Source organism: Calidris pugnax, unplaced genomic scaffold, assembly GCF_001431845.1.
Source record: "Calidris pugnax isolate Ruff unplaced genomic scaffold, ASM143184v1 scaffold102, whole genome shotgun sequence".
Classification (NCBI taxonomy): domain Eukaryota; kingdom Metazoa; phylum Chordata; class Aves; order Charadriiformes; family Scolopacidae; genus Calidris; species Calidris pugnax.
The window spans coordinates 6,809,814-6,828,557 of record NW_015090846.1 but is presented as its reverse complement, the minus strand read 5'-3'; the positions used below and the strand labels follow the sequence as shown (position 1 = coordinate 6,828,557).

General features: G+C 42.5%; 1 protein-coding gene across 2 annotated transcripts; it reads right to left on the bottom strand.

Moving 5' to 3' along the window:
* Positions 1–969: 969 nt before the first annotated feature.
* On the bottom strand, positions 970–11,929 carry ZBTB43 (zinc finger and BTB domain containing 43). Of its 2 annotated transcripts, XM_014942980.1 has the most exons (3): positions 11,792–11,929; positions 6,585–7,814; positions 970–5,673 (listed from the first exon to the last, which is right to left on the bottom strand). In XM_014942980.1, the coding sequence occupies exons 2-3, from the start codon at positions 7,789–7,791 to the stop codon at positions 5,657–5,659; spliced, it is 1,224 nt and encodes a 407-aa protein (XP_014798466.1). In that variant the 5' UTR covers positions 7,792–7,814; positions 11,792–11,929; the 3' UTR covers positions 970–5,656. The 2 variants fall into 2 exon arrangements, with proteins under 2 accessions (XP_014798466.1, XP_014798465.1); XM_014942979.1 differs by having other exon boundaries at positions 970–7,814.
* Between the last annotated feature and the right edge of the window lie 6,815 nt (positions 11,930–18,744).

Genomic DNA, 18,744 nt, shown 5'->3' with positions numbered 1-18,744 from the left:
CCCGCCCCGGCCCGTCTCCTGCCCGCTCCCACCGCCGCTTCCCGCCCGCTCCCACAGCTACTCGCACCCGGAACCGATTCCTCTGGCGGCGCTTGCGCTTCCGCTTCCTGGTGACGTGAACCGGCAGGGGCGGGGCGGCGGCCCGGGAGCGCCGTCAGGGCCCCGCCGGGGATCAGCCGCCCGCCCGCCCCGCGGCCGGCGCTCGGGCTGCGGGGGCCGCAGGGCCGGGGCGGGCTGGCGGCTGCGCGGCGGGGACCGTAGCGTCAGCGTTACCGGGGGGCCGGCGCGCACAGGCGCATCCGCTCCGAGAGCCCTCACCGCCAGTCGGTGCGTAACGTCAGGCGCACTCAGCGCGCACCGGTGGCGGGTGGCGCCGGCGATGATGCCGGCGGAGTCAGCGATGACGCTGGGAACCCGGCTCCGCGCTCCCCCGGGAGGGGGAGTCCCGGCCCCGTCCCCTCCGGCGACCCTTCGCCTGACGGGGCGTACGGCCCTCTCCGTTTAAAGTCGTTGCAGAACAGAGGAGCGCGGTGCACGAATTCCCCGTTTCTCCAGGAATTATAAATGAGAGCTCGCTGGCTTCTGGTTTCCATGGCGAGCCCTAGGGATGCCCGGTAAGAAGCCTCAGCTGTGACGGTTCCGCAGGATTGAGGAGAGGGCTGTGCCTGCAAACTTAAATCTTTTCCGTAGTACACTTTTCCCAACACTTTTCCATAGTGTAAATTTCCACAGTATAAAATATCCCCGTGCTTTTCCATAGTGTAAAATTTCCTTCATAGACAGCCTACAAAAATCTACATGTTATCTGCACCCCCTGCAAATGCAGCTTGGTTGGACACGCAGTGGTTGCTACTATAAAGGGAGTCTTCTGGAATTGTGTTATAAATTGTGTTATAAAGATCAGCTTGGTGTTTTCTTAGGCTGGGCTGGCATGTTCTCAACGTTTCAAGAAGACACATTACTACTAAATACACTTTTTTTCTTTATATATTTAATAAAGTTATATAATCAACAACTTTTGGATTTTTTTACTTTGAGCACTTATCGTTTTGGCAAAAGTGAAATATTAAATACTGGTACTAGACATGCATTCCTTTCATTCAAGCTTAAGAAAACATTTACAAAGTTGACAGATAACATTTATTAAAACATGTTATACAAAAAAAGGGGCATGGGACTCTTCTATAAGAAGAAAATATTGAACAGTAACATTAAGTTAAAACCATGCTGTACAATTAGGACAGCAATATTTATAGACAAAACTATCCAACCTCTGCAGTACAAGCATAACATCTCACAAAATATCAAGATATGCAAATTTACTATTATAAATGACTTGTTTAGAATAAAAACTTATAGCTCATTAAGGAAGATTCACTTGACTTGCATAAACAGTTACATTTCTGGAAGAAACATGGAAACCCATAATTAATTTAAAAAAAGAAAGGGAGCAGCAACTGACAGACACAGGCTTCAAGCAAAAATCGAAACTTACAATTTTATCACATTAAAAATATACCATTTTGTTCTCCAGCATCTTCCCCTAGGGCACTGACAGTTCACAGCTTATAGCTAAAGAAACCTAGCTATACAATGAAGCATTTAAATGACAAAAAAACCCCAAGTCTCCTTTGTTGTCTTGAGAAAGGTTCTAATTCAGTTAAAGCAAAATACTCAAAATACTACTGTAGGCTCTCCTAATTCAGAGACAGGTCGCCCTTCTGGCACCAAGGCAAAAGCTGGGATTACAAGATCTGAAGTGCCTCCATTTTTTCAGACTCAATACTACAGGGACATCAGTATTCTTTTTATAATGAGAAACCCAATACATCAGCCTTTGATCATCTATCTTACTTTTGGTACGGGACAGTTTCTCAACCCCAGAAACACCTCAGATGAAAAAAACGCTAAGACCAAAAGTTGTACTGACAGTACCTTCTAGAGTCTACCTGCTCACCCATAAAACAAGGTATTGTTTAAAAACAAACTAAAAACCCCAAGAGTGGTGTGTGAAATAGGAATCTCCTTCCTCAAAAAGGTCAGATACACAACTGAACAGAGATCTTAACCCTGCAAACAGCTGAATTTTTCAGAATAGCAGTTACACAGATTCCACGGTAATTAACATCTTAGTTGCAAAGTGGAATGAAAAGGAACTTAGCTGTAGTATCATTAAGCATTCTTACCACTGATAGAAAATGAATGGCTTCACAGTAGCAGGACATTCTGAAAGACTCCTGTGTGCACAATGGTTCTGGTTTTCAGAAGACATTCGCTTTACTACAGCCAACAGTGAGCAATATAAAAACGCACAAATGTTTCTAAGCCATATTATTAAAGGTGATGAAGCTTAAGGGAAGATCGATGAAATTTATCATATACATATGCATTCACTTTTTATATATATATATATGTATCCCTTCCCTCCTCCCCACTAACAAGAAATAATTTCCTGTATCTTGACCACTCCATTAGAAAAGATTAAGAGCCTGACAGATCTTGGTTTACTGTTTTGGCGGTTTGGGCCAGACTGGCCACAGAAACCAAGGGCAGATGTTCTCCCCACGGCCAGAACTGCAGGGTTTCAGTAGCAGGGGGCTGCAAAGGTGACATGTGGCTGGAGGTTGACAACTGCCCTGTGCTGGTCAAAACAGTTTGCACTGAAACTGATGTAAACGATGCATTTCACACCAGAACTTCAACCAGAGGTGTGCACAGTGCCTCTGCTCAGACATATTTAAGAAAGAGTGGCAGCTGCTGGCAACGGGTGCAGGGAGACACATGAGAAGGTACTCCTGGGGAAGAAACACATACAGGGGAACTGAAGAGCTGCTCTTGGGAAAACACCTGGAGAAGACACTGAGGACATGAATGGAGACACTCAGAGAAGGACAGAGTCCATGTCTGAAGAGACTCACTTCTGAGGGCACTTTGGCTCAAAGGTACCTCTGAGTAACTGAGGCCCACAGGAGACCCAAGCTGGAACTGGCACATCCCTGAAGGGACTATAGCTTAGTGTCACTATGAGCAGTTGACACCGACTATCCCAGAGCAGCAGAAGACACCACTAAGAAGTGAAGCACACCGGACAAGCCAGTACACCCATGAGCCCACCCTCTGTGTGATCTGTCACTTCACTACAGGAACAGCACAGGTGAGTGCAGCGCTCGGGGAACACAAGGGAAACAGATCAGGGAGATGTCCTGGTCTGAGGGTGCTGGACTTCAGTTGAGCCTGGGAAAGGGGGAGGAAAGGTGTTTCCTTAAGCGTTTAAATAATTTTTTTGTTATCTTTTTCTCCTAATAACCCGAATCAGTGATTAGAAGTTTGTCAAAGGGCAATAAATTAAATTCAGGAAAACCACCACAAGACAACTGTTTTGCCTTTGATAAGCAAAAGTAAGGATTTTAGACACGTATCTCAAGCTTCCCTTAAATCATCAATCCTCCCAACTAGATCTCATAACAATTGTATCAGTATTTTCCTGCAATCAATTAGTTTCATGTAAATTAACATCAGAAAGCCTAGTGCTACAAAATCAGTGGAGCAACATTTGCTGGACTTTCAAGACAATGTACTAATATGGGGTAAAATAGTAATAGGCAAATATTAAAAAATTACTATTCATGCTAAGTCATTAAAAAAGGACATGGTTCTATAATGTGATCTACTGGACCTGTTATAAAACCTTTAAAGTGTCTCTCGCAGTACATTTTATTTTAAAGCTTTATTTCAAAGAACTCTAACTGCAAATAGGAGTAATGCTTAACTTTGAAGCGTCCCATATAAAAGTCATTCCAAGCTGGTAAAAGAAACAGTTTTGCTGGCAGCTCTGTAGGATGGTCTAGGTTTAACAGAAATAATGTTTTGCTTTTTTCAGCCTGGTGTTTCTGACCAGCCTTTTTATGGTTAAATGGGAAGAGGTACCCTTAACCTTTTCATGCAACAGTGAAGTGACAATTTGAAAGGGGTTGAGAACTAATGTAATATACAAGGTCATTCTTGAAATGAGTATGACAATACCTTCCCTCAAATATGATGATGGTACTTGCAGAAATGACACCCTGTATGTAGTAAGGCCTTGGAGAATGGAAAAATAGGGCCATTGAGTGCAAGAACCTTTTCCTTTACACTCATGTAAACAGGCAAGCATTATAATATTATTATTTTTTAATATTAAAAAAAGACAGTGTTAGCAGTGTGGAAACAAACCATAAAGGGAATATAATTTCTAAGTTTAAAAAACATAAAGATTTATGGTTTGTTTTTGTTTGTTTGTTTTTTTAAATACAAAGTGCTTCTATACATTAAGCAGGTTACAGTGTTAGTGAGTAAATCCCTGTTTAGTTACCTTGATTACAAGGGTTATATATGGCCACCGAGGTTTATTGTAGAGTTCAATTAAGTGCTAAGAACAGGAACTCTATGGTGCTGACCACTCATGCCCATTGCCAGCAATGGGTTCATCATATTTGGGAATATCTGTTTTAACAAAACTCCGTATGAAAAATATCTGAAGCATCAGAAGATTAAGAATTAAGAGCCCCTTAAAAAAAAAATTTAAAAGTTTATAAGTAGAATGCCGGAAAAGAAGTTATAGTAATTACAGCCCACTGAGTAGTAAACCCCCACCTTGTACCAGACATTCATGTTCAGGATACAGTCCAGTTGTATCTTCAGACAATTTGTAACCAGGAGTTCAAAAAAGCATCTAAATAGTAATTATCTTTGTGTGTGTTTGCTTCACCATACAGGGTCATCTGTTTAAGTATGTTTTCCTGCATATCTAATATGTATCTAATACATAAACTGGGGTCAGACAGGCTTAGACCTTTGATGCTGGTTAACTTCTCCCCCACCCCCCATGTTACCAGCACTGTACTTGGACACCACCTCTTTTATTATAGTTTGTGTATGCTCTAAAGGCTCTTTCCTTTTTATAATATGTTTTAGTAAACTACAAAGAAGGGTTAATTGCTTTTGCATAAGACTGCATTAAGCTTTCAACCCCAAAATCCTGTTGCCACCTTTACAATTGATGCATTCACTCTACCTGCAGAGCTGGCAGCATCTCTCAGAACTACAAACACTCCTCCATCTGTCCCAAGAATGAGAGCCCAGGATATAGCAGAAGTGCCACTTCCCAGCAAAAATCCAGACTTCGGACATGAGCATGGTACCATGTTCTGCAGTACCATTAATAGATCCAAATACCATACTTCTATCTTTTTTCCCCACAAGCAACGTGATTTAAAGAGGTAAAACAACTCTGGCTGCTCGTGATCACATGTAACCAGTCACAGTAGTTCAGTACCAAGAATCTGTATTATAGTTCTTAAAATTCAAAGAGTCAAGAACTAAAAGTATAAATACCTATCAATGACTAAATCATTTTCCTGGAACGGGTTGCTAAAACTAGATAAAAGTTCTCAAAGAAGTTTTTGTACCAATATAAAGTAAATTCATGAACGCACAGAGTTTGGTACTTGCTACTGTAGTAAGCCATGAAACAGAAAACCACAGCTTAAACTTTTGATTATTTCGGATAAGTTCCAAATGTTACATCTTACTTTTTTTTTTTTGACAAGACAGACTTATTGCACAGACTTCTAGAAGCTCTCACGATGTAGCAATCAAAACCAAGTCAAGCCAAGAGTCATACAGCATTACACCCTAGAGAAGCAAAGACAAATTATACTTAATACAGATTGAAATGTGTATAGTGCTCAACTATATTTAAGTGCCTTACAGACTCTAATCAGAAATCAGCAGAAAATTAGATATTTGTGCTACTGAAGGTGGACAAAAAATGGAAGACAGATAAAGGAAGCCAAACCATCTTCAACACAGCCTTTCATTAAGCAATACAGCAAAGGCTATTTAATGATGTAGACTACCTAATGATGCATGTTAAGTGTGTTGGCAATCTCCAGTTTGAGGTGGTATCCTACTTTTTTTTTTCCTTAAAATGTGAATCATATAACCTGGTTTGACCATCCTAGTTCTTTTTATCATTAAGGAGGGCTACTTGAATTCCTCCTTCATACAAGCATTTGCAGGATATGGGTCGATTTAGAGCTGGGTTTTATGTGAAGTTAGAAAGACTTAGAAATAAAAACAGGGTTTCTAACTGCTGGGATTACAATCCATGTCACAAAGACCTTACAGACCTCATTCTGCAAGCACCTTTCAGGTAAACCATTTGCACTTCACACATTGAACACTTGGAGTAATACTGGAAAACTGAAGTGGAAAATAAGAAGTTTGGTCTGCTTATACCAGCATAATCATTAAAACTTAGGTTTTTTTGAGAATTTACAATAGCAAGTACCAGACATCATTTGCATAATTAGTTTATTTTTCTTACTCTACTAAATAAATGTAAGCACTAATGTCTTAGTTCATCTCAGTAGTACTCTGCTCAGCTTTAGAAGCTTGGTATGACTTGGTACAAGAGGTCACATGCCGATGAAAACTGTCCCGCCACATAAACCTTTTCCCACAGATGTTACACTCATATGGTTTTATGCCTGTATGAATTTTCATATGGCCTACAAGATGGTGTTTCATTTTGAATTTCTTACCACAGACACCACAGCCATAAGGTCGAAGACCAAGGTGCATACTCATATGCCGATCTCTCTGACTTTTGTGTGTAAAGCTTTTACCACACTGACAAGGATACAGCTTATCAGCATGTGAGAATCCAGTGAGGGACGTTTCTTCTTTAATTCCCGTAGCCATTTCAATGCCTTCACCATAGCCTGCTGCTATCATAAGATCCTGTCTGTGAGCACTTAAATTTCCATCTGCTCTTTCACCAGAAAATTCTTCCATAGATGAGCCATAGAAGTCAACTTGTTCATCATAATTACTTTCATCTGCCTGTTCATCAAATTCTGCTTCCATCTTTTTGTCACTTATATGAAAGTCTTCAACACCTGAAGACTGGATTGAATGATCTGCCTGAATGGCATTCATGGATTCAGAAACTTGGTGTTCATCATACGGATTATCAACACCTTCACAGTCTTGTTCAAATCGTTCTGGTTTCACGTGGATCCACCGCTTGTGAGACATGATGCTGGGTTTGCTGTACATAGGTCTAGTATATTGATACTCTGCACTATCGCTAGTTCCTTCTTCACCATCCTGACTTGTCATCCCAGTGCTAAGTCTATCATGTTCTGTTGAAGAATTACTGGGAAGGTACTCATGTTCTGTCAGCTGACATGACAGTTCATCTTTAGAGCTCTCTTCTTCATTTTCACCATCCCTTAGTTCCTGCACTTTGTGGAATTCCGTCTGTCCTCCAGACCCAAGCTCAAAGGTTTCAACAAGGCCATTGTAACTGCTACTGCTCGGGGACTGATGATCACTGCCATGATTCATCTTCTGACACAGAACCGTTGGGTTCCCCTCTAGTACTTCCGTGCATTTATCCACTACGTGCCACATCTGAAGGAAACTTGCTGCTGTCAAATAACTAACAATTTCTGGAGCAGGCATTACCAGCCGACCTGTGTAGGTAGACAGAAGAATGTTTTCAAATACTCTGGGATTCATCACATCAGGCAGGACTATTCGCCTGCTGTTTTTCAGGAGAACCTGATCACAGAAGTAAGGTGAACTAGCTGCAAGAACAGCCTTGTGGGCTCTGAAGAGATGGCCCTGAACTACAATGGACACATCACATAGTTGTCCTTGCTGGCGTTGCTGGTTTAACTTCTGCAAAATGGTGCTAGAAAAATCTGGAAATTCCACTCGAAAAGAGCTTGACCCAGACTCCATTTCATTACAAATTTAGTGTTGTGCTGCAAGGGGGGGAAAAAAAAAATAAAAATCAGAAATTCTGCTTAGTAAGCTGATGATCTTCCCATTTCCTTCTACACTTCTTTCTTTAACAAGTAACACTTAAGCAGACTCATACGGAACTCAACACTTTCTGGCACCTATGTCACTGCTGTAATTCTATTTCTCCCACCCCACCTCGTTCCTCTCTTTTCTGAAAGTTGTACTGAGGCTACGAATTGCTATGCCAGCACATTTTCTTGTGTTTCTTTTGTCCAAGAAGACCCATCCACTACAGCAGGATCTACGAACAGAAGACTATCCCCTTGAGATAGACTGAGGATTTCAAGCATGAGTTTAGGATAACAAAAACAGTTATTTGATGAAATTATAGCATGAGAGCTCCCAGAGCATATGAAGATTCTGAGCGTATTTATAAGAGCATGTGAAGATTCTGCATTTCAACTGCCAACAAAATCAATCCCCCAACAAAGACTGACTGTACTCTCACAAAATATTCCACTTTCAATGAAGTTTTCAAAGGCCAACATATCGATTCATTCAATGAGAAAGGCAGCACAGACAGAACCCTAGTGAGAATAAGGCTTATGATTCTTCTAGTGATATTTCCCTGTCCTTTTATTAACTGAAAGGTGGAATTGCAATATCTTGCACAGTTGCAGGACTATAATCCAATCTTTTAATTCTGAGCTTTTTCAGATGTTGCTATAACATTCCTTACTTTAAGAAAAACCTTACAGAATTTAAAATGTTAATCAGGAAAGTGATATCTCTGCTGTACAGAATTTTTTCTGCACGTACCTTGTATATTTGTAACAATGCAACAATTATATGCTAGAAGCTCAGTTAAGAGCTCACAGATTTTAATGCTTATATTCCCACATGATTCAGAAGTCTTATTACAAAGCTAACAGTCTTTTAAGCAGTAATATAATTCTTGTCTATTTTATATTTTAAATTGAATTTGCATGTTACTGTGATTAAAGACAAATTCAAATACAATTACAAAAGATGAACATTAACATCCTGAGTAAGTTAAAATTGTGCAGTTTTTCAATTTGATAATGTGTAAATTGAATACAGAGGAATTCCAGAAAAGCCATGGAGTAGCAAGTAGTTTTCCTCTGTCAAGTTCTCTTTCTCCTAAGTGGCAAAGTGCCAAAGTTTTAACAGATGGGGCTGCACACCTGAGACAGAATATTTAATAAATTAGCAGATAGTTTATACATACAGAATCAAAGCACTCTTTTAATATGGTGCAAAAATAGAATTTGGATTACAAGCAGTTGGAGGACTCTGAAATGAAAGTACTTCTAGGGAAATATGACATTGGGAAAATCTGATTCTGAATCCCTGCTACAGAGAGCTCGTACAATAACGACAGCATTTCCCACACAGTTGCGTAAGCACCCACAGAAATGGCTCGGTTGCTGCGCTGTGCTTAATGCTGGCACAAACATATGACTGCTAAGTGCAGGGAAAGCAGCAGTGTTTGCTTAAAAAATGCAGACTATGCTGGAGTGATGATGTAAATCACTCAAAGTTTAATCAACAGCTCATGATTACATAATCCCTTCCTTACAATTTTGATCTGTTTTCCAACTCATTCTTGACATCTCTCCCCCACTCCCCCAAAAACTCAGTGTTCCATCTCCAAAGTTTCAGAGCTACAGAAGGATGACAAGCACATGGAGCAAAAGTGAACACAGGTCATCCCCTGTTTTCTTCCATAAAGGTGACAAGGGTTTCCACAGAAAAAAAGAGCACTGGCATCAGACAGCCACCAATACTTTTCCACAAATACAAGCCCAAGCTCCATGTAAACACTGAAACTGGCATCTTCTGCAGAACTGTGAAAATCATGCTCTTAAATTTCCTTTTAATTTTTCACTAGAAGCATGGCATAAATCCAACTCTTATAAAGGTCTTTGAAGAAAACCAACCAGGAAGAATAACTTGTTATTTATGAAACCCATTTGTAACCATAGACAATCACATCATCAAAAGAAAAAAGGTATCTTTTTTGATCATAGTTTCCTTCTTCAAATCTCATGCTAATTTCCAACGCTGGGTAGTGGAAGGAATTGAAAAGATTGAATAAAGCTCCCATGGGAGGACAGTCAAATGACTGAAACTTTTGTAGTTGAGCGCTGTAACCTGCTGTATGTAGTCACACTCACTTTTACATTTTCATAAACTGTTACTGTTTTACTGGCTGAAACAAGTTTAACTTGAGATGTTTACCAACTACCTTGGGACCCTCAAATTTAAGATGAGGATTAGTCATTATTTTATTTTTTTTAAACACTTGGTAGCACAAGGCAGTTTCCCTACTCATACTGCTTCACATAAATTACGGGTGAGCAGTTGCATCCTGCTGAGGCAGCAACCGAGATGCATCAGCTGAGGAAACAGCCTAAAACTTGCAAATCTTGCACACCACTACTATTATGTGCTTTGAATAACAGTGTTATGAAAGCAGAAAGCCCTTTACATCACACATTTACATTAGTCTTTAGAGAGTCCTCAGCTTCAGTCTTCACAGCTTGCTTTAAGTATTTGACAAGCTGAAAATGATTATGCATATCCTTGAACAAGTTTCTTGAGATGTGTTCCCAAAAGTATATGGAAATTTTCACATGAAGGCGCAAAACAGAGAACAGCACCATTTCCCCACATTTCAAGTGAAATAAAAAGTCTAGGGACAGTAACTAACTCACCAGAAGGGATTTACCACAAACTGCCATATCTCAAGTGTAACTGTGGAATCTGGATTGAACACTCCTACATTTATAACCTAGCTGTCACATCACCACTTTTAGCTAGTCCAAGAACATTCTGTATAACGGTCGATATAAACTGTTCAGTAGTCTGAATAGTTCTTGATTTAGTAAATCCAATGGAATATTAGAAACAGCAGATTTTTTAAATTACTTCCTTGGAAAAGGAATCTCTGAAAAGCTTGCAGTTCAGCTCATCTTCTTCAGGTTGTCACCTACATAACAACAGAAGATCACCTTTAAATTTAGAGTCTTCAGCACGCCTCAGCTTCTTTCCTCAGAGCATCAGGCCTGCTATGTACCCATACAACCAATCCACTTAGGAGACCCAATCAGCTACCAATGTTTTTTCCAGAAAGTAATGGAATACTACACCTGCCAATTCAATTATTAATTTTTCTTTCTGCTTTGGTTAAAATAACTTGACAACGTTATTTAAGTATTTCAGACAGTTATCTTATATAATTACTGCTCACCTAAAATGCCATCTTTCCGGGAGGGCTCAGCATGCCACCGCAGAAACTACTCCACGTGAGAATAGAGTTTTATATGTTTTAAGTTCTCATGAAAACCAAAGCCTTCAAAACACAAGTAAAATATTTCCTTCCAGTAAAGCCACACGGGCCAAGAAAACTTTCTTTTTCCAAAGAGCTTTCACTTCCTCCTTTTACAATCCATTCTGCTTCTGCATTTTCTTTATCCCAGCTCATAACAAAGTCTATTTTAACTAATAAAAAAAAAAATAATAGTCTCCATGCTGTAACACTGAGCGAAACTAATGTGGCACGTATTACTTGCTTGAAAATAAAATGACTTTAAGAAGTGCCAGCAGGCAGTCACTGCAGCTCTTTGCACACAGAGCTTCAGCAGACACCGATCACTCGCACCTGCCCGGGCAGAACGCCTCAGCAGCGCCGGCTGCGGCGGGCGCGCCGCTGGGACCCGCCGCAGGCCCCGGCTGCAGCCTGGCCAGGCCCCAGTGCCGACCCCCCTCCGCGGTGCCGGCCCCGCCTACCAGCCCTGCATGGCACAGGGCCCAGAACCGACCGCGTCCAGCGCCCGCGGCCCCTCGGCCCGCCGAGGAGAGCCGTGAGGCGGCGGCGGTCGGCAAGGCCTCACTCGCCCTCCCGCCCCCGCGCGGGCGCACACAGAATGGAAGGGCGGCGGGCAGTATGGCCCCCCCGCGGGCCGTGCCTCACCTGCGGGCCTCGGAGTCTCTTCGCATTCCGGGATGCGGCCGCGGCCCCGGCCCCAGCGCTCGGTGCAACCGGCACCGCCTCCGCGCCCCAGCCCTGCCGACACCGGAAGCAGCACCCCCCACTTCCTGTGGAAAACTTCCGCATCCCGGTCACGTGACGGCTCGGGGCGGATATCACGCGCGTCCCCGCGGGGGCGGAGGGCCGGGTCCAGTGTTGCCCCGCCCCCGCGGGGACGCTCCCCCGGGTCCCTGTGCCCCCCGCCTGCCCGGAGACTGCTCTAAAGCGGGAGACAAGGGGGCAGCCCCCGGGAGTGATATCGGTGCCCGGGTGTCCCCGGCGTCCCCGGCGGAGATGTGAACGCTGATTGACAGACAGGGACGTGGCGGCACGTGCTGCGGCGCTCGCCGGAGGCGGGAGGGGAGTTTCGGGAGCTCCCGGGTTGACCCCCGGAACACGGGCCCCGCCGGGGGTCCGGAGGCTCCGCCGCCACAGGGAAAATTAGGCCAGCGCTGCCCCGCGATCCCTGACCGGCTGCACGGGAACCGTCAAGGCGTCAAAGGGCACCGGCTCCCGAGAGCAGGTTGTTTGTGTTGTGTAAGAAAAGAAGCACAGTCCAACAAGCCGTCCATCGCTCTACACATCTGACGGAAAAAATGCCGCCCAGTGCCTCGAAAAGGAAATAAGGAGGTACATTTTGGAGCAGAACAGTAATCTTCCCCGGTCCAGCTTCCTTTTTTTTTTTTTTCTTCCCTTGGGAAGTTAATGTGCTCTGTAGGAAAGGATAACAAACTATACCATGCAATTTTGTAGGAATTTATCCACAAGAAAAGAGAGGTAACCAAATACTAGGCATTTTGGAGAAAATAAACTACTGAAACTTTGTGACTTCCTCTAAGAGAAAGCGAGGGAGCTCCAGTGCAGGCTCTGCTCGAGCGAGAGGGTTTGGCATTTTCTTGCAGTTGTTAAAGATGCAGCAAAGACCTGTGTCGCTTCTCTGTGAGAAACTGGTGAGCTAAGCACGGGTGGTGCCACTTGATTTTTATTTTTGTTTCAGACGTTTTTCATTCAGTTCAACTTTATTTGAAAGAGAACGTGACAGAGTCTTCTTCCCAAGTGAAAATCCAGCAAAATAATTTTCAGTCCTGGAGACACCCAGCACAAGCAGTGACTCCCGACACCTCCCAGCCCCGGCCCGCTCAGGCCCTGGGGGTTTGTCTGGAAATGAGGGTGTTTCACGCGGAGGCTGCACGGGCAGCTCCTGCTCCTCACACACCGCTCGCCGGGTAAAGGCCCCGCAGCTCGGGGGTCGGCGGGGGGTCACTGTTGACGTTTCTGCAGCCGGTCACCAAATGTCCTTCAGCTGGTGACGTTTCAGGAGCTTAAAAGGGGGAGGTCCGGGCGTTCGGGACAGGGTCTGTGGCTCCGGGACCCCCCGCGCTGTCCGAGCCCGGGCGGGGGGCGGTCCGGAGGACACCCCGCGGTGCCGGGCGGGGCCGGCAGGTGGCGCCCCGCGGCCGGTGACACCCCTAAACCCGGGTGTTACTGCGTTTAACCTTCAGTCTTCTTTTAAGGCAATCAGACGGTGATATCTGGATTTCTAAATTCATGGCAAAGACTCCGGCTGGGTTCGACTCAGGGCTACAATGCAGCGACCTGGAGGCAGGGACGGACGGACCCGTCCCGGCTGCACCCGCCGCCTCCCGCGGGGAGCCCTATTGCTCCCCAGTTGGCACCGGCAGAGCCGACTGATACCAGGTTCATACTGCACGCTGGGGCCTCACTGAGGCTATTAACAGCTCCTCCTGCTTTCTGTGCTAAATTAGTCAGGTGCTGATGATTATTCACCTGCCAGGCTCCCCTCTCATCCTCTCCTTGACACAGTCTCTGACCCTGCATCGTCTAATAGGAGCCAGCTGGAAGGGGGTGCATGCCTGATGGAGCTCTGAGTAAAATTCTGAGATCATGGTGAAGAATATAAAATTAAATCTACTTCTTCCCCTTCATGATTTTGGAAGCTACAAAACTCTTCTACCTACATGGATTGTTTTAATCTCTGTTTCTACAGAATCTTAAACATGATTTAAAAAAAACCCCATTATCCTCTGTCCCACTTGATTCTTTGCCAGTCAGGAAGCCTTACATTTTAAGGAATGTACACTACATTGCTTTTTGCATAACACTGTCACAGGAAGATCTGAAATATTATATTGGCTCAGCATTTACACCAAATTAGCACTGGCAGTCCCTGTTAGATTCAGGATCCCATAGTGCTGAGTACTGAATAAACAAAGGATGTTCCTGCCCAAATATATGTTGAAAAAGGGATGTGAGCCATGGCAGCTGGCTGCAGCCTGCTCAGTGGGTGGAATAAGGGCATTGTGGTATGAGGAATATAAGATTATGATTTGAAATATGGACAAAATCATTCTATACAGTTAAAAGAGAGACAGCACTCACTTCTCATGTTGTGCTGTGAACTCCTGTAATGATTTGCTTTGCAAGATTTGGGGAATTAACTGCTGCTTTTTCTAGCTGCTTCTGATTTCCTGCTCCTGCATTTTCTTCAGAAAAAAAAGATGTTTTTAAAGGTAGTATCTGCCTGCACTGCCAGTTATGATTGACCATAAGCGTGGCCTGAAAAGCATTTTGGATTTCCTTCATGTGGCCAATTCTGCAGTTACCATGTAATCACAGACTCCGGGAGTGGAGCTGTGGGGTCAAGGCTATTTTAGTAAATCAAAATTTTTGTTTCACAAAATTTTACGAAGGTAATAAATGGAAACATTATTAACTATTTTTGGAATGTTTTTCTTTTTTTGAGGATGGATCAAACTCATGAATATAAGTAAGTATATTACCATTTTTGCCACTTTCTGATGTTTCCAGACACCTGTAAATAGTGAAGATTCAGTTTTGGATCTGCGGCCATGACAAAAATATAAAAGCCTCATGGATACCAAACCACATGCTAGAATTTTATTGTCTATTACTCGCTTGTCAAAGTTTACTTTGCATTTTAATTGCAGCACAAACAAGGGTCCTAAGGCTAGTGGTTGTTATAACCAGCATTAAAATGGGAATAATATATTTGTAAATTATTACACAAAAATGCAGCTTCAATTAGTGAGATGTTTGTGTTAACTCCAACTGGAGAGCTCTGCTCATGGCTGGGGGCACTGGAGCTCCTGGATTTGGCAGCAGATATTTGGCCTCCCTCCTTTCCCCTGGTTTTGGCAGATGCGGTGACAATACTGTTCATCTGTTTCAGAAGTTGGATGTTTGATAAATATGTCAGATTTCCAGGTTTTGTTGTGGATGTTTTTGGTGACTGGTTTTCTTTTCTTTGGTGCTTACTAAATAAATGCACTGAGAAGGCAAGAAGCAGAACGCTGAGGAAAAAGCTGGTTGGCAGCTCAGCTCTTTCTCCTACCAAGGATCTCCTTCAGAGATAAAATAACTGGTCCAGCCTACAGACTGATTATCCCTTGGATACCGATTGCATGCAGGCTGCAGGTGGTTCATAAGCCTATCTGACTCCATGTTTTTTTAAGAAGAATGAACTTAATTTAAGAGGATGCTTTCCTGCTGGCTGCTCCTGCTGCTGGCAGCCACTGGGGATGTTGCCCGGTTTTTCTCCGTTTTTCTCCGTGTGCTGAGCCCTGGTGGCCACGTAGTCCCCAGGGCCCTGAGGGCAGCAGGAAGCCACAGATCGGGCCATTCCCAGACACTTGTGCTGCTGAGGGGACCCTTATTTACTTCCCACGTGGCACCATCTGGGCACTCTTGACATTGAATCAAACAGTTGGAAATTTTTCTTTTGCCTCCTTTGAAACCACCCAAAAGTTATGTAAAGCATTTCCTTTTACTACTGGAAAATAGAAACACCATATCTGTACAAAAAAAACCTACTTTCAAGTGTGATGTTCGTGATCTCCAAAGCCAAATACTTGAAATACTCCTTTTGTGTATCAGCACTGCCAACTGCTTAGCTCTTTAAAGGAAATACTCATTAAATTCTCTCGTTTGAGAAACAAATCCTTTATAACTGTTTCTTAAAACTAATTTTAAAAAAGGCACCCCCATCCCCAATTAATTTTCCCAGAAGGGAAATCTGATTTAAAACTCCTGGTTGCTTGGCACAGATTGCTGCAGTAAGTTGGACTCTCCGTGAGTTATGACACATGCTTCATGTCCTGGCATGCAGTTGCACTGATGGTATTTCACACTGCTGAGAGAGAATACTTGTGCTAAAAATCACTGTTACCTCCATCTTTCACTAATGGAATTTAGACCCATGGCTGAACTCCAAGTAGGGAAAAATCATCTGCTTCTATGAAGCTGTGTCCTTTGGTGGGAGGCGTCATCACTGAACAGTTCTTCATCTCAGAGGATCCATTTCTTTTCAAACTGAGACAGGCAATTCATGTACAGTTACAAAATGGAAAGAGGAAGGGCATGTACAACTGTGCTTCAGTAGAGACACGGAAGGTTTCGTGTGTATCGGGGCAGGTGCATGGAGCAGGCAGACTGGATCCGTGTTGCCACATTTTCATCAGTGCCCTGAAGAAAATAATTTCATGTCTTATGTACAGTACCTCCTGATGGTCTGGTGGTTGCTAATAGAAGAGGAATTTTTATTTGCTTTTTTCTCCATTTTCCCCTACTGTTCTTGCTGGGACATGGCTGTATCTGTTCCTATTTGGAACTGCTCCTCTTGTGTTTGGCCTTTTAAGGTGCGCTGGACCCAAATCGCTGCTGTCCTGCATGGTGTGTAGGTGCCAGTAGGTGTATAGACCCAGCGTGAATCAAAGTTTTTTCAGTGGTATATCTGCTTTGAATAGATAAAAATGACTTGGAAAGGAGAAAAGCAATTTGGTCTAACACTTCTGATGTAAACCACCCTAACATTTAACCACCAAAGTCACAAACATATAGAAATATACAGTCACCAGATTATATGTCTTGAAATAGCAGGATGACAATGCCAGAGGAGAATGGTATCATTAGGCTCTGGCAGAAAGCGGAAGGCTGCCATTAGTTTAGGAAGGTTTTAGCACTTTCTTGCCAAGGTCTGAGTGGGAGGTCTGATAAGGATGGTATCTAGGAGCAGGTTTCAAACCGCCAACAATTTGGAAACAGAAATCTGAGATGAGTCCATAGCTCTCATTCTTTTCCTTTTTGTCTCACTTGCATCTTGATGATTCTAAGCTTAGAGACCATCATTTTTCTCCCTTGAATGCTTTTTTTATAACAGTGTGTTTTTTTCCTTCTCTATACCCCCTGCTGTGATTCATTTAAATAATTTATTTTTAAGATGGTGGGTTTCACACTTTTTTCTGTTATAACAAGAAATATAATGTTCTAATAAGTCAACTGAAAGGGAATTTTTCCTTGACTTTTGGTGGGCTGACACGGGGGTCTTTCCAAAGCATACTTATTTTGATTTTGAGGCAGAGGTATTCTTTATCACCTTCTGCTGGTGAACAAACCACCATTATTTAGAATTCCTACAGTAAGCACAACAATGGCTTTAGCTGCACAATGACGGTGAGAAACTTATTTATGTCTGTCCCATAGTGTTCAGATACTCTGAAAGTTTGTACCCTTATTTTATGTAATAAGATGACCTTGATGTATGAATCAGATTCTAATTAGCAAACGACTCAGAAGGGCAACCTCTGGTACCTGTGGATTCTAACTAGATGCACAGAAAAGTTTCTTTCTCTGGGAAACCTGGGTTTTGATGCCACACTCACTGCTCAGATAAACCTCTCACTGATGTTCAGTGCTGGAAAACTTAAGCTAGAGACTGGAAACAGGGAGCATAATTTTTCTTTCATCTGATTCCAGCTTCTTCATAGTTTTAAAATTTCTGTCTTCAAGTGAGAAGAAAGAATTTACACATCTGTAACTGTGCTTGCCAGTTACAGATGCATGTTGTTCAGTTTGTGTTTTACATTTGTATAAAATTTTGTAGTTCAGCAGACAGGCGCTGTCACAAAATCCATCGTAGCACTATCATTCAGAAATACACCAATCCATTAATCTCCAGGTTACCTTATATTATTGCAGAATTAAAGAAAAATGTAAGCATTGATGCAAGTCGAGGAATTACATACATAATTATGTATGTATCAAATATTCATTGTTTGCTCATAAAAAAGGAAATGCCAGAATGATAAGATAGATACACTTTACAATGTAACAAAAAATTATATGTAAAATTTTATAGCACTAATCAAGAACAGGAAAGTATTGAGTTCCATAACACCTTTAAATTTTAAATGGACACACATTGCAAAATCCCTTGAGCAAAACTTAAATAATACATTATAAAGATATAAATTTCATTCTGCTTCTCCCCAAAAAGGGAAGGCTGTGTGCTGAGAAGACCAACCTGTGTTGAAAACAGACCCCAACAAGGATACTAACAGAAAACAAACCAGCCAACCAAAAACCCATTTATGATTCAGCTATAGACTTGTCTTTATTGTACTTATAAAATATACATAGCCTTTTATTGAATTGCCTGCTGTCGAAATCTGCAAGAATTTTATTGCTTTTTACTGTCCTGGAGAGGAATAAAGCAGCAGCCTCTGTGTAATTTCATAAGAAGCCGGGACAGTAAATCTAATTTTGCTGGATATGGGATCAATGATAAAAAATCATACAATGACCAAAATTTAGAAGTTTTGGAATACACAGTATCTGTATGTTTCCCCTCATTTGTATTTTGAAAACATTTTTTTTATATTTATATCTGAACACATTTCACTTTACAGTGCACTGTATGAGCTATTTTAAGCTTTGTGTTTATATATTCCCCACGATAAGGACATTAGCCTGTTCCAATATTAAATCAGGGTTTGAGTCTGTGCACTTTACAGCAGTATCTCCTTTCTTTCACTTTGAAATGGGATGTAGTTGACTCTGCAATATGATGGGAATAAGGG